At 45.0% G+C, this 14,527-nt stretch overlaps 1 protein-coding gene across 11 annotated transcripts in view; it reads left to right on the forward strand.

Annotated features, from left to right (window-relative positions):
• Window positions 1-365: 365 nt before the first annotated feature.
• Window positions 366-14,527, forward strand: part of CHRDL1 (chordin like 1) — a 120,452-nt gene continuing 106,290 nt past the window's right edge. For 2 of the 11 annotated variants that reach the window (XM_081808405.1, XM_081808409.1), the window contains exons 1-2: window positions 367-731; window positions 4,330-4,481. In XM_081808405.1, the coding sequence (XP_081664531.1) occupies window positions 580-731; window positions 4,330-4,481 (304 nt within the window). In that variant the 5' untranslated portion in view covers window positions 367-579. Of the gene's footprint in view, window positions 732-1,828; window positions 1,967-4,329; window positions 4,482-14,527 lie in introns of those variants that run through there. The other 9 variants (XM_081808412.1, XM_081808407.1, XM_081808401.1 and 6 more) reach the window with 9 other exon arrangements.

Genomic DNA, 14,527 nt, shown 5'->3' on the forward strand with positions numbered 1-14,527 from the left:
ATAAGCAGCTTGCTGGGGCGTAATTTGCGAGGCCAGTTCCTCCAGCGTCCCGCGCACTGGCGCAGGGCCGGACCAGGTGCACCCAGAGGGGCCCTGTGCCGGAGGACAGGGGTTGCGGGCTTCCAGACAGCGAGGCCGGAGGGTAGCCGGGGTCTCCAGGGCCCGCGCGAGTGGTGGGGAGCTCCTAGGTGCATTCCAGCGCAGAGGGGGAGGAGGGGCCGGAGGAGAGGTGCGGTCCCTTTAAGACCCCAACGCTGGCTTAGCCAGAGGAAGGGGGGTGCAGTGGGGGCGCTGCGTGATGGGAAAGTCGCCGGCTGAGCCTCACACTTTCTCCCGATTTCTTAACTTTCGGGCCCGCGGAGCAGGAGTAAGGGCGCTGTGCCGGGGCGGAGACCCGGCTGCGGGCTTGCGGCGGCTGCGCGCCCGCGGACTTCCCGCCTGCGCCGGGCGGCGGGCCTCTCGGGCCAAGTGGGGAGCGGGCGGCGGGCGGGCAGGTGGCCCCGGGCCGCCGCGCCCGCGCCTTGGCTCTGCCCCCGGGAGCCGAGCGAGCCGCTGCTCCCTCGTGGTGTGAGGGCGGTGATGTTTTTCCTCCCACCCACTTTGGAGTCCCCCCTCCCCCTTCGCGCGCACTCTAGCTCTCGCCACAACCTGCGAGCCCCAGACCTCGGAGGAGCGCCCCGGGGAGCTCGGAGCGCGTGCACGCGTGGAAGACGGAGCAGGCCAGTGGCCAGGTCAGTGAGCAGTGCCCGATGCCCGCTCCCTCTGCCTTCCTTTCCAGCCTTTGCACAGGTGGGGTGTCTTCTGTTGGCCCGAGCCGCCCCTGCACGGTCCCCCGGGGCGCCCCGAACTCCCCTGACCTGCCACCCCAACTTGCTCTCGGGTCCAGCCGCCAGCGGCCCGGGCTAGAGGTGGGCTCCCAGGCGCAGGACCCCGGGCAGGTTAGGGACCTTGGATTCGAACTCACCACTTGCCACTCCCCGCTTGGCCTGCTTATCTCCAGGCTCTGGCGCCTGGGGAAGGCCACTTGGCCAGCCACCTAACGGCTTCTGCAGTCCCCTTCGTAACTGCCTGTGTCCCGAGAGCCTTTTTTTCTCGCTTGCTGAAGTGCCCTGGACCAGCGGGAGATTAATATGGGCTAAAGTTAATGAAACAGGGTGGACGGGGGCGAGAGGCTCCTCTAGCCCCTGGACATCTGTCTCATTTTCCGGCCCAGACCACTGGGGTCAGAGCCTGAGACGCTAGGCTCAGGAAGCAACAGAGCACTGCCAGAGCTTAGGGCCTGGAAAGCCTGCCTTCCAGACCCTCCCCGCCGGCCCTGCCACTAACTCTATGAGAATGGGCTGGGTTGAGTTCTCCGGGCTGCAGGGGGCCCATTTTGAAGGTGGAGTTGTTGTGGGGAATAGAATGAAATGATGGCTAGCAAGGTGTTTTGCAAGCCAAATGCAAGGCATTGTTTCTCAGTCATAAGCAGCAGTGAAGGCATTGCCTCGGCCAAGAGACACCCTGGGCTAGAACTGCCTCCCACCTGTGAACTGAGCTTTTCTTGTTGGGTGGTGGAGTGGGGAGAGGATCTCAGCGGATGGACGCGGTCACTGAGACTCCAGTGTCTTCTTGTTGTTTGTCCCAAAGAGAAGCACTACCCTCCCCCCGGGGGGGGGGCGTGCTGTCCCACAGAAGACAGTGAATGTGAGTTTACAAGGTCAGTCAAGCCTCTCGGGAGGATTAAAGAGACACTGTGGGCCGTGAAGAACTGGCTGACGTGCTCATCCCTTAGCCTGCCTTTGGGAAAGTCTCTCTGGTTCTCTTCTACCCAGGAGACCTCTTCTGAGAAGGTCTGGACTTCTGACACTTGATGGCCCAGATTGCCTTGTGGTTCCGGCCGGGCAAGGAGCCTTCGGTCCCTTTGCTTGATGCAAATGAACTGTGAATGCTTGTTTCATGGAGGCACCTGAATGGATACACTTCTGTAGGTTCTGACATGTTTCTTGTTCTCTTGTTTTTTTTTTTTTTTTTTAAGATTTTATTTATTTTTTTGACAGAGAGAGAGAGAGAGAGACACAGCGAGAGAGGGAACACAAGCAGGGGGAGCGGGAGAGGGAGAAACAGGCTTCCCGCGGAGCAGGGAGCCCGATGCCTGCGGGGCTCGATCCCAGGACCCTGGGATCATGACCTGAGCCGAAGGCAGCCGCTTAATGACTGAGCCACCCAGGCGACCCTTCTTGTTCTCTTGTAAACCGCCCCCCTCCCCAGGGTTAGTTGCAGGATTTTGTGTTCTTACTTGCTTTCTTGGGGGTGGGGAGCCTGGATCCCCCCCAAACAGGTCTGTGGCTACATTTCTAAGTAACCTGTAGGAGAGTCAGTGCAAGTTCAATGGCACAACAGCCCGAGTGAAGCAGAGAGTTAATGCAGAAATAACTCCAGTTAACTGGGTCAAAGTATAATTTGAAAAATTAAGGACAGTTTGGCTCTTTGCAAGTATAAGAGTCGGCATGTTTGCTGAGCAATGCTCGCTTAGGTTTATTGCTGCAGTCCCAACAAATGTCTTGAAACCACCTCCCTCCCCCACAAGAAAAAGTTAAAGGGATCAGGCGACAGTGAACCGGGAAGAGTCCTGGGGAGGGAATTCTTCTCAGTTTATATTTCTGCACAGAATACAAAGACAGGACTTCAGATCTTGTAAATCAAAAGTGAATATTTATAAAGCGATTCATTTTCTGATGTTCTCCATCACAGCCTGGGAGGCCACACAGATGACAGGAACGCCAAAAGAGATTAATTGCTCTCTCGTCACCAACTTTTCTATTTGCTCATAGCATTAGTTGGGACCCAAGAAAAGCAAAAAAAATTCTGAGAGCCGTTTTCTTGCCAGCTTGAGTTATGAAGCAATGCTCCTGTTCACCGAATCGCCCAACCATTGTACAAGAAAAACAACCCTGTTGGTTCTTGCATGGGGAGACCCGAAAACTGTGGTTTCAGAAATACCCCCTGAGATCCATATGTGATTGTGATAAATTGGATTTCAGTGGTTAGAAAATCTTTCTCATTCGAAGGCTTGAGGGATAAGCTTATTAAAGTAGACTCAGAAAGAACCTCGCTGGGGTGGGCAGCTGTGTTAAACCATTCATGGAAATGATTTGCTTCAAGGGGGACCTGGTAGCTCTCAGAGGACAGAGACGTGCTGAGTGACTGAAGCTGGACCACAAGCTCACAGAGGGGACCAAACAGTGGCTTTCAATTTATCCGGCTAAGTTCATAGCATTTCAAGTAGGAGCTGTGGCATCCCCATCGCGGCCCAAAGATAGTTCAGTTCTCCGAAATGATCATCTTGCTTTTCTGCCAGCTCTTTATACTCAGTATTTAGGTTGGCCCCTCAGAAAAGATCAATGCGCTTCATTCCCATTGGGGTTAACCCCGGATTGAAATGTGGTGTTTCTTGGACATCTACATACTCTCAAATCACCCATTGGAAGGGTTTTATGGACTCTAAAATCTATGGAAATGACCCGTGGCTGGACCTGAGCAAGCTTTCTGTGTTTTAAGGCTCAAAAGGTTTAAGATTTCTACCCCTTAGACTAGAAATGCAAGTCTCATACTTTTAAGAATTATAGTTGCTTTGATGGTCTTCTGCATGGTGGTGCAGTGTGAACACATTATCTATTTAAATTGGCCTAATGTCCCTTAAAAATGGCCCACTAGAAGTTTCCATTTTGCAGTGGACTTCACATGAGAGCAATATGTCTGAACCATTAAGGTGTTTACTTGTATCCATTTGCTAATTATATCCATCTTTTCCAACATAAGTAACCCAACTGCACATCTTTATAGATCTCATAGAAGACACAGGAGAAACATTGACCAATTTACGCCTCATCCCTGAAGGATTAATAAATAGCAGTAGTCTTGAAGCTAAGATGAGTTAACTTGCATTTTAGAAATTGTTTGGGTCCCATGCCTATTATTTTTATCTTGGTTGCCAGAGGAGCCGTTTTGCAAACCCATTTCCCTTTTCTCCCAAAGAAAATCTCTTGGGAAATCAACTCTAATTCTGTTAGAAAGGATGATTTCAAAATTTATTTTTATTTTCCTATGACTTGCCTGTAAGGATTTTAGCCTTAGCATTGGATAGGAATGCATGTTCATCTGCTTGAATTTCCCCCTTTAATCTTTGCAAGACAGGAGAGGCAAGTGCTCTTTCTTACACAGGAAAACAGTGCTTACGCTTACGTAAATCCTCTAGTATTTTCCCCCCCGACAAGTTAAAAGCGTAAGCATCGGTGATCTCCCATCAGTTTCAGACGACCTAAGTCTTTTTTCCTGCTTTCTTCCCAGCAGCTTGAATACACTGGGCCCTGAAAGGTTTGAGCGGCCTTTTGCAGTGGTGAAGATGAGAAAAAAGTGGAAAATGGGAGGCATGAAATGTATCTTCTCCTTGTTGCTGTTCTTTCTTTTCCTAGAAGGAAGCAAAACAGAACAAGTAAAACGTAAGTGTCTTGAGTTTAACAAACAAGATACTTTATTGTAATTTCTTTGAAAATGTGGTTATAATCTGTAGGGATTGTGATTTAGCCCAAATGTGGCCATACCATTATTCTAAGACAAGAAAGTGAATGTTACTGGTTTATGCATGAGTTGATAAAAGAATGAGTGCTCTGAATCGGGCCAACTAAATTTGGGGCTGTTTTTCTGATTATCATATAGTTTTCATCTCCTAGAACACATGACACATTAGCCTATTTTCCTTTTCCTGTTCTAAGCTGTACAAATCTCATTCCATTTTACGTAACTCTAGAAATATCTGACAGATGAGCTGGATTTTTTCCCAAATTTCAGACTCTTCAGCAAAGGTTTTCAGTTTATGTAAAAGAATAACACAGAAAAGAAAAAAAGAAAACGAAAAAGAAAAAGTAAGGCAGGCTCTGCCTATTCCCTTATGCCGCAAAACGAAGAAAGAAAAAACCTTCACATGAACTGGATTCAGATGAAAAATCCTTTGAGGAAATTGAGATTCCAGGGACCGTGAGCAAGTCGGATGCCGTTTATTGAAAGAACGTCCCCGCAAAGCCAGGGAATATTTCTAGAAAGTCAGCGATCCGTGTGATGGGCTAACACATTGGAGAAAGCCGAGTGGCAGGAAGGGGGTATAATTAACCCTCCTGGCTGCCACGTTTGGGAGATTTATGCGTAACCGTTGACATCACTGCTCTTGTTAGGGGCTTTCTGCTGAAAGTCCGAGCCTCACCTTCTTGGGGCCACTTGCAGCCTTCTCTGGGGTGGACGCTTGCTCTAAATTGGAAGGAAAAACCACTGCTTTGGTTCCCCTCTTTGGCTGCATCAAAAGAAGCACAAAATGGAGCTGGGCCAAGAGGGGCATTCTCTGCTCCACTGAACTTATTCATGAGAAGGAACTGTGAAAATCTTCCTGGTAGGGGCTGCAGCAGCATGTGAAGCCCATCACTGAAACATTTATCTCCTTTATCAGTGCAAGTTGACTATAGCCGGCATGAGGCTTGCTGACAGGGAGAACGGTGCCAAATCCATTCCACCATGACGTGTATTTCTGTCCCACTACGCTTTTCATAGTCTTCCCTGTCTTCTTCCCGGGAGAAGGGGTGCTTTTGATTAGGCTTCTGAGCGTGAGTGACCTGTGGTGTTATCTAGTGTGATGGGGACATGAGAGGAAGTTTGGCAGGGCCCAGGGATCAGCTAGGAAGCTCTGCATCAGTTTCTGTCCTGTCAGAAAGCTCTCCTTAAAGTGGCTGTGATAGAAAAGTTGTCCATTCATCTTCAGCTCCTCTTACAACCCAGCTGGGCCTAAGATCCTTGCTCTCTTATGACCTGTTACTGATGGTGTCATAGGGGAAGCTTGCAACTCTTGGAAGACCATCTCTTCTGGGAAGTCTTCCATATGTACGAAGACTTGAGGAATACTGTCCATGTAACCTTGAGCTTACTTGACAAACCAAAGAAAAATCGGACTTCAAAAATATTTACAGGCCCCACACTATCACTTTCTAATGGGTTCTGCTGCCTATGAATTTGTCCCAAGCCCTTTTGATACTCGGTTGGTGTCAAAATGATTACATAGTAGATGGCTTAGGGCCCCAGTTCTTTTCTCGTGTTTCAGCTTTACAGTCAGATGATGAGGCTAAGGGCATGGTCATCCCCTGAATGAGCCGCTCAGGATCATCCTGTGTGGCCACGCCCAAGCTAACTGTCTCGAGGACATGTGCTAAGTTATCTCCACTAAAGGGGAAATCTCAGAGCATATGCCCTCCGTACATTGCCTTGATACACACACACACACACACACACACACACAATGCATGCACGGAGATTTGTACTGTAGCTCTAACAGTGAGAAGTCAGAAGCAGTGGAAATGTCAGTCCACTGGGGAATGGTTACATAAATGATCTGTGTAATGTACTATCATGCTACCATTAAAAACATTGCATATTACAAATCTGAGAGCCCTGCGAAATGCTTACCTCCTTTTTAAACTTCTTAAATTTTAAAATTAATAATAGTCATCATACAAAACAATCTGAAAGTATCTGGGCTTTATAAGAATGTGTGTCCCTCAGCTACCAACCCCCTTCCCAGGGGAAGCCATTACTAACAGTTTGCTATGTGTTCTTCCAAACTCTTCCCTCTGTGTCATAAAAACACAGGTACATGTTTGTAAGGTTTTTTTCTTTTACGAAGATGGGGTATAATATGTATTTTTCTGTAACTTTTATTCAGATATGTGTCTGGGACATCCTTCCATGTCAGAGCCTTGCCATATGGCGGTACCGTATTCTTTCTCATGCCTGTGTAGTTTCCCGGTCATACAAGCGTGCCATGGTTTAGTTAACCAGTCGCTAGTTGTATATATTGAGGTTGCTTCCAGTTTTTGCTCTTACAACTAAGGCATTGATGAACACCTTCGGACACTTAGGCAAGTATTTGTGAGGAATCGTCTGGTCAGTGTGGATGTTCACTTTTCACCTTGGTAAGCACTGTCAAATTATCCTTCAAAATGAGTTGTGTTCATTTCTACTTCCACTGTCTATGTATGAGTGTCCTTCTCTAACTCCTTCACCAAAAATATAATTAATCTTTGTATCTTGGGGCCCATTTAATAGTGGAAATCATATTTCAGTTTTGCTGTGATATTTTCCTATTACCGGCATATCTTTGTCATTCGTTTTCAAGCCAATTGTGTGTCTTCAGTGACTGGCCCATTTTGCAGTTAGGTTGCTTGTCTTGGTGGTCGGTAAAAACTTACTTATTAACATTTTGTTATTTCGAACCTTGTTAGTAACCTTTTGTGTTTAAAATATTATTTTCCCCATCTGCCAGTTCCTTTAAACTTTAAGTTGGATTTGCCCATAGAGAGGTTTTAAATGTTGGTGTCATCAGATCTGTTATTTATTTCCTTTATGCCTTCTGAATTTCTTCTTCTTCCTAAGGAGGTCCTTACCACTCGCTCTATTATGTTTTCTTCTGCTTCCATCATGTCGGGTTTTACCCATAGTTCTCTGTTCCATCCGAAATTTATAGTCGTGTGTGGTGTGCAGTGGGGAGCTAATTTTTTTTTTATCTGTGGGTGGTAGGCTCATGACTTTTTTGCTCATCTCTGTGCCTCTGTTTATTCTGGAGTTTCCACAATTGGCAAGTATGACTTTTAAGACAGGGATAAAAATCTGGGAAAACTCCGGGTAACGTGTTAAGTGTAAAGGTAATAAACCCTCCCATCTCTCCTTGCTGCCTGATGCCATTTTACACAAGGAAGCCAAGGGTTTTGACCCTTCATGGGTTGGTTTCAGTATAAGCTCCTATGTCAATGCAGACTCTCTGTAGCCTGTTTGCTCTCCTGTCTTGGGTGTCAGGGTGGAAGGAGGGGGCATGCCATTTGGTCAAAGATGCTCACTCAATTGGTGTAGAATCGGAAGAGTTCTGGAGAAAAGGCCATATTTGCAAAAAGCTGTTTTCACAAGGGAAGGGAGGGCTGGATGCTGCCACTCGCTAGTAGCTAATTAGCCATAGTTATATTGCTCTCCCAGGGGACAAGACGGGTTCTGGAACCCAGGGAATCCTGATGGCTCATTGCAATGGATGATGGAGCCGTGTGTGGCTTATAGAAAAGTCTGTTACTGTCCAGAATCAGCAAGGTTTGAAGTCCATAGTTGGGGGGGGGGGGGCGGGGAGGAGTCTTTCTGTAACTCCATTATGCTCTGTTGTTAAAGTTGTAGTCAAAGAGGCCGGGAAGCTCTTTTGAAGTTCAAAGGAGCGTAACATTCAGCGCATGATAATTCATGCAAATATGGGACAGGCGAACTGAAGAGTTTGCCTCTTTTGGCAGTTCTAACGTGGGTAATGAACGATCCATGAAAGTGAGGTGGAAGGAGTGAGATGTGGGGAATATTCAGTTACGTATTTCCAAAGGACCAGCCTGGGCCAGGTCTGGCAGAAGTTCTGGGGAGAGGGATTGTCCATGTATTTCATGGAGTCCGTGCCTCCTGTACAAGGTGAGTTAGCTGGATCTTCTAAGGGACTAGAATCTCACTCATTTTTTCTCTTCAGGAGAAAAGCTTCCAACGTTCATATCTGGCTGAAAATGAGCCTGTTATGGAGCCTACCCTGAGCTTCTCTATTGTGAAAACCAACCAGAGAGGCTTGAGTTTTCCTCTTCTAGGTTCTCACTTGGACATTTGATGTGATTGCTGGACGGTAGAAAGAAGCAAGCAAAAGAGTAGATCTCTTCTCTTAGAGGCTCTTATAGGTGGAAGTTGACAAAAGGGAGAACACCTTAACTTTGGATACCTTAATGCTTTGCAAAGTACATTCTTCTTTATTTTAAGATTTTATTTATCTGAGAGAGAGAGCACCTATGAGTGGGGAGAGGGGCAGAGGCAGAGGGAGAAACAGACTTCCCGCTGAGCAGGGAGCCCAATGCAGGACTCGATCCCAGGACCCTGAGATCATGACCTGAGCTGAAGGCAGACACTTAACCCACTGAGCCACTCAGGCACCCCCCAAAGTACATTCTTATTTTTTATGTGGGGGGTGCCAGTGGGGTTGGGTGTGGAGGCTCTGGAGTCAGCTTAGATCCAAACCCCAGATCTTCAAATTCAGTGTTCTGTTCACGACCCCAGTTTGCTTCTAGCAATTCTCTGGGGAAAGCCAGTTCATACTCTTGAATAGAAGCCCATTCCTTTGCTCATGGCAGCCACTTACCACATAAGGGGTGATCCAAGTGAATGAATAAAGAACTTTGTAACCAGAATTCCTAAGAGAGGCGGTATACTATTGGGGAGTTAAAAGGGATTAACACGAACATTATTCAGGAACCTGAAGAAGCTAAGCCAAAGGAAATTTGTGAGGAAGGTTAAAAATACGTGCCTCTATGTCCATGCTTCTTAGATTTCCCTGACTTCTCAGTAGGATTGGAATGTCCTCAGAGTCTAATGGAAAGAGGACTGTGCTTTAAGTCAGGAGACCTGGTTTCTGGTCAGTTCTGTTGCTTGCTGTGTGGTATTGGTTGAGTCATTCATGCTCTCTGAACGAAGGATTCTCTACTTATAAGCTGAAAATTCTTGCTTTCTGGATGGCAAAGTAAAGGACACCGGAGTAGGCACCGAGGAGGGTGGGACGAGGGAAAACAAGGCTCTGGCTTTGGGTACTCGGAGGACACCTGGACTTTTATCACTGTCCCAAGATCATTGCAAAGAGCATTTATTCCTTTAAGATTTATAGCCTGCCTGCTTCTAAAAAGGATTAGATACAGGTTACATATGAAAGAATAGCTGCAAGCTAACATTTTTAAAGATGAAATAAAATAGAGCACCTCTGAAGGAAGTGGGAAGCGTAGATGTTCTTAACACCTGGTTTGGCGCGCTATAGCTTTCACACTCTAAATTTGGCTTGCACTTCCGAAAAGATAAAAAGAGGGAGTTTGGGGTGGCTGGCAAGAGAAAATTACAGTTTCATCTACGGAGATTATTCCTACCTCCCACCCATTCAGGCAGTATTGATCATGGGATGTTTGAATAAGGCACATTTGGGAAGTACAGGATACCATCTGTAACCTTGGTTTCAGAGATGAAAGAAGAATGGGCTTTCTTTATTGACTCTGTAAAGGAAGAGGGCAAGTAGTAAATTATGACTCAATAAAAGTCTTCCCGTAAGTGTGAAGGCAGTGTGGTCCAGATCCTTTTAAGTTCAGATGATCTAGACGTAGACTAGATTGTCAGTTATCAGACACCCAAGCAAGCTTTATATTAACATGACTTTTTTTTTCTGATTTTAAAATAGATGCTAAAATAAAAAGCTAAGTCACCTCCAAAGAATAATAAAAAAATAGATGCTCATTGTTAAACATTCAGAGGACCCAGAAAAACATAATGAAAACAGGGGCACCTGGGTGGCTCCATTGGCTAAGCATCTGCCTTCAGCTCAGGTCATGACCCCAGGGTCCTGGATTCGAGCCCCGCATCAGGCTCCCTGCTAAGCCGGGAGCCTGCTTCTCCCTCTCCCTCTGCCGCTCCCCCCGCTCATGCTCACTAGTCTTTTTTTCCATGCTCAGCTATACATATGTGTTATCATACATATACATTATTTTAATATTTTAATATTTAATATTTTAAAAATGAAGCCCTGCCTTATAACCAATTTGGTTTATTATGTCAATTCACAATTGATTCTCAAAAATGCCCCTGCAATGGTGATAGATCCCATGTTGTTTGAAGCGAAAGCTGGATTTTTTTCGATATCTGTTGCAGGGCATGCAAAGTTGATCCTGCTGTAAAAAAAAGTTCAAGAGCACATCTTGAACTCTTGACCAAATGGAAAGCAAACCTCCTTTAGCAGAGACTTGCGCCGCCAAGGTGCTGATAGGAAGAACAACTTGTTTGTTCAAACAAGAGCTTTGATTTTTACCCAAAGTCCTGTGCCAGATGACATGTAAGAGATGATTTTAGCCAGAAAAATATTCAGGTCAGGTTTCACCAGCCAAGCAGCCTTTCTGTGAAAGGATCTCCACGTGGCCTCATGGTAAGGACTAAGGAGCATACTGCCAACTCCCAGTTATCCATGCTAGTGGGGGGCTAGAAGAGCGCAATAAATTGAGATTTCATGGAAAATCTCCAGTTCTTATCTGAGCTAATGGTATGGCCTTGCTCATTGTCAGACCTCTTTGAAATATGGACTCTTTTCTTCTCATTGAGTTTGCCCACCTGCTAGTAGAAAATGACACAGCCACAAGGCGCAGACAGTGGGAGGGTCATGATGGGTAGAAGCTGCTCAATATATATGAATTTGATTTAATTTGAGGCAAATGATCTAAGTAGGAATAAGGTAAATCAACTCCAGATACACAGGAATAAGCTGGATATACAGGATGCAGAATTTGACTTCTTCCTGGCTTCCATAACCTGGAAATGAAGTCTTGAAGCCCTGAGGAAATCTGAGAGGGACTTCGATCCCAGGAACCCAATTGCCAGAGAAATAGGAGCCTTTTTCTTCTGTAACTATGATATCTTGTCTTGCCCTTCCTCCGCTCCGCCTCAAGTTTGATAAACGACAGAAGTATTTATGCTTTCATTTTTTCTGCCTTATTATAGTCTATAATAGCCTTTTAGAAATAATTAAAAAGGAACTTGTGTACTTGATTTGTCCACTATATAATGAACAGCAAAGATTCATCGCTCTTTTCACTGACTGTATGTGTTATAATAAAGTAAATATTATTGTAATACTTGCATGATGATGTGTCTACAGTAATAGCTCTTATCAAAAACAGTTCCTAAGAATGTTTTCTTGCTTTTAGACTGGCGATGAAGTTATTGACCTTTTGACCTAGTCCTGGGTACTAGACGGTAACAATCAGGCAAAACATTGATGGCATAGTGACGCATCTCTGTTTGCTTTTAACCGTCATTATTTCTGTTAACAGGGGCCCCTAAAGTAGCAGGGATCGCCACTTCTAATTAGGGCCAGCCGCACCATTTGAAAATTAGCTATGGCAATGCAGGTTGAAACTCCATCTCAAATGTTAGTTGCAGTTCCTTTGGGACCAAGTTCTGCTCGCAGATACCATTAGTTAGTGGTAAGTCATGCACTCCCCAGCTGGTATCTGTCAGCTACTGGCAAGTGATAAGCTTACTTTTCCTTGCCTGTATCTTCTAGAAGTTGGCGAGTCGTTGTTGTTTTAATAAAATCAGCTCACATGTGCTTCTTGTCCAAGATGATATACTGGGACTTTAGGTGTGGTCGATTATGCTGTGCAGCTCATTAAATTCTCCCCTGGGTTAATGCCAAAAACTTTGTAAAAGTTCAGACTTCTAAGCATGTGCTGAAATTGACTTTACCACAGCTTCTTAAAATTGATCATTGTTCAGCGTACTCATCGAGAAATCCGCGGCAATTGTGCCAACCGCTCAATCCTAGACACTCGTGGTAAAACATGTCTTAAGGATTATAGTGTTTACTTTCGTTACGTGTTTGAAAAAAAAAAATCAGAGTCGGTAATTGCAGAAGCTTTGTTTAGTAACTCCTGTGGCATCACAGTTCCACTCCGTGTCTGCCTCCATTTCCTAAGTTTGCTCCTTTCAAGAGTTTGTGGATTTCTATCTGCGGCATAATTGGCCAAATCCTGTATTGCTGAGATGATGAAACACTATTATGTTTGCAGTTAGGACCATGTTTCTATCAGAAGTTAGTGTTTGAGTAAGATTTTCATCAAGAAGCATAGTTTGCCAGCCGCTGGTACCATAATATGGAAGAAAGGCCATGTGAGTATTATTAGGTTTCGAGAGAACTTCCGGCTCGGCTAATCTATCTTCCCAACTAGATTTCAAACCCTTTGACAGCATAGGTACTATTTTTTTTTTGCCTTGTAAACACATTTTAAAAATTATTTTTTTAGAGATTTTACTTATTTATTTGTCAGAGAGACAGAGAGTGAGAGGGAAAGAGGCAAGCAGAGGGAGATGCAGGCTTCCCGCTGAGCAAGGAGCCTGATGTGGGACTCGATCCCAGGACCCTGGGATCATGACCTGAGCCGAAGGCAGACGCTTAACCGACTGAGCCACCCAGGCGTCCCCATTTTAAAAAAAATTATTGAAGGAAAATTAACATACAATGTTTTATTTGTTTCTGGTGTACAACATATTGATTCGACAACCAGTGTGGAAAAAATTATAGAGGTTCCTCAAAAATTTAAAAATAGAATTACCCTATGATCCAGTAATTCCACTACTGGGTATCTACCCAAAGAAAATGATAACACTAACTCAAAAAGATACATGCACCCCTAAGTTTATTGCAGCATTATTTACAATAGCCAAGATATGGAAGCAACCCAAGTGTAGATGAATGGATAAAGAAGATGTGGGATACACACATGCACGCGTGCACGCCACACACACACAGCAGAATATTACTCATCCATCAAAAAGAATGAGATCTTGCCATTTGCAACAACATGGATGGAGCTAGAGGGTATTATGCTAAGTGAAATAAGTCAGACAGAGAAAGACAAATACCATGTGATTTCATTTGTATGTGGACTCTAAAAAGCAAAGCAAGAGTGGGTACTATTTTATACTTTGTGCCTTTATCACAGTGATAGATCCACAAAATGCATAATAAAGCCTGCCAGATGTACCATTTTATACAGTCTACTTGGTCATGACTTGACTTTACTGTGGACAACACCTGATTCTTTAAAAGGTAATCGAAGCTGCTTCAGCGGTCTTGTGGAAGGGTAACTTGAGAAGATGTTAGGCAAGAATGTGTGGAAGCTTTTATTTTCCAATTTCTCAAAGTGGGTGACCTGTACCTTACAATTATGTAGCTGGAAAAGCTAGAATCCTCTAGTGGTTACAGCCCTTGGGTCTGAAGTCAGACTACTTAGGTTTGAATCCCAGCTCCATACCCTGACCAGTCATGTCAGCTTGGGTACGTTACCAAATCTCCCACTGCCTCAAATTCCTTATCTGAAAATGGGACTAATAGTGGAACCTACCTTGTGGGGCTGTCGTGGGCATTTAGTGAATTCGTGTATGTGAAACCCTTAGAACCGAGCCTGGCTTATAGGAAAGTGCTCAACAAATACTAATTGCTCTTCTTGTTATTACTGAGAATGCTATGACCATTCTCATCTGGCTCTGTTGTGTAGGGCCTGGTTCCCTGGCTGCTTTTTACGCTTACCAGTTACCTCTTGGACTTTGAGCCACATTTAGAGCAGGAAAATTCAGATCGTTTAATTTTCATACGTTGTCTAACAACACTCTTTAGAGACTGACTTTGGGGCAAATGGAATCTATTGAGTGAAACGAGTCATTTTGGGTAGATCTATGGATTTCATGAATATGGGGTGCTCAGATATATTGAAAAGATCCATTTAATAATAGTGGCTGTGAAATCACCCACCTTAAAGATATTTTAGAAATGAGATGGCAACTTGCTTAATAGCAATATATAAAGGATACTCTCCTTGTGGCATAAGTATATACTGTTTCTTTGGAAACAGACTTTCTTGCA

This window comes from Leptonychotes weddellii, chromosome X (genome assembly GCF_054177405.1).
Source record: "Leptonychotes weddellii isolate Sample4059 chromosome X, ASM5417740v2, whole genome shotgun sequence".
NCBI lineage: Eukaryota > Metazoa > Chordata > Mammalia > Carnivora > Phocidae > Leptonychotes > Leptonychotes weddellii.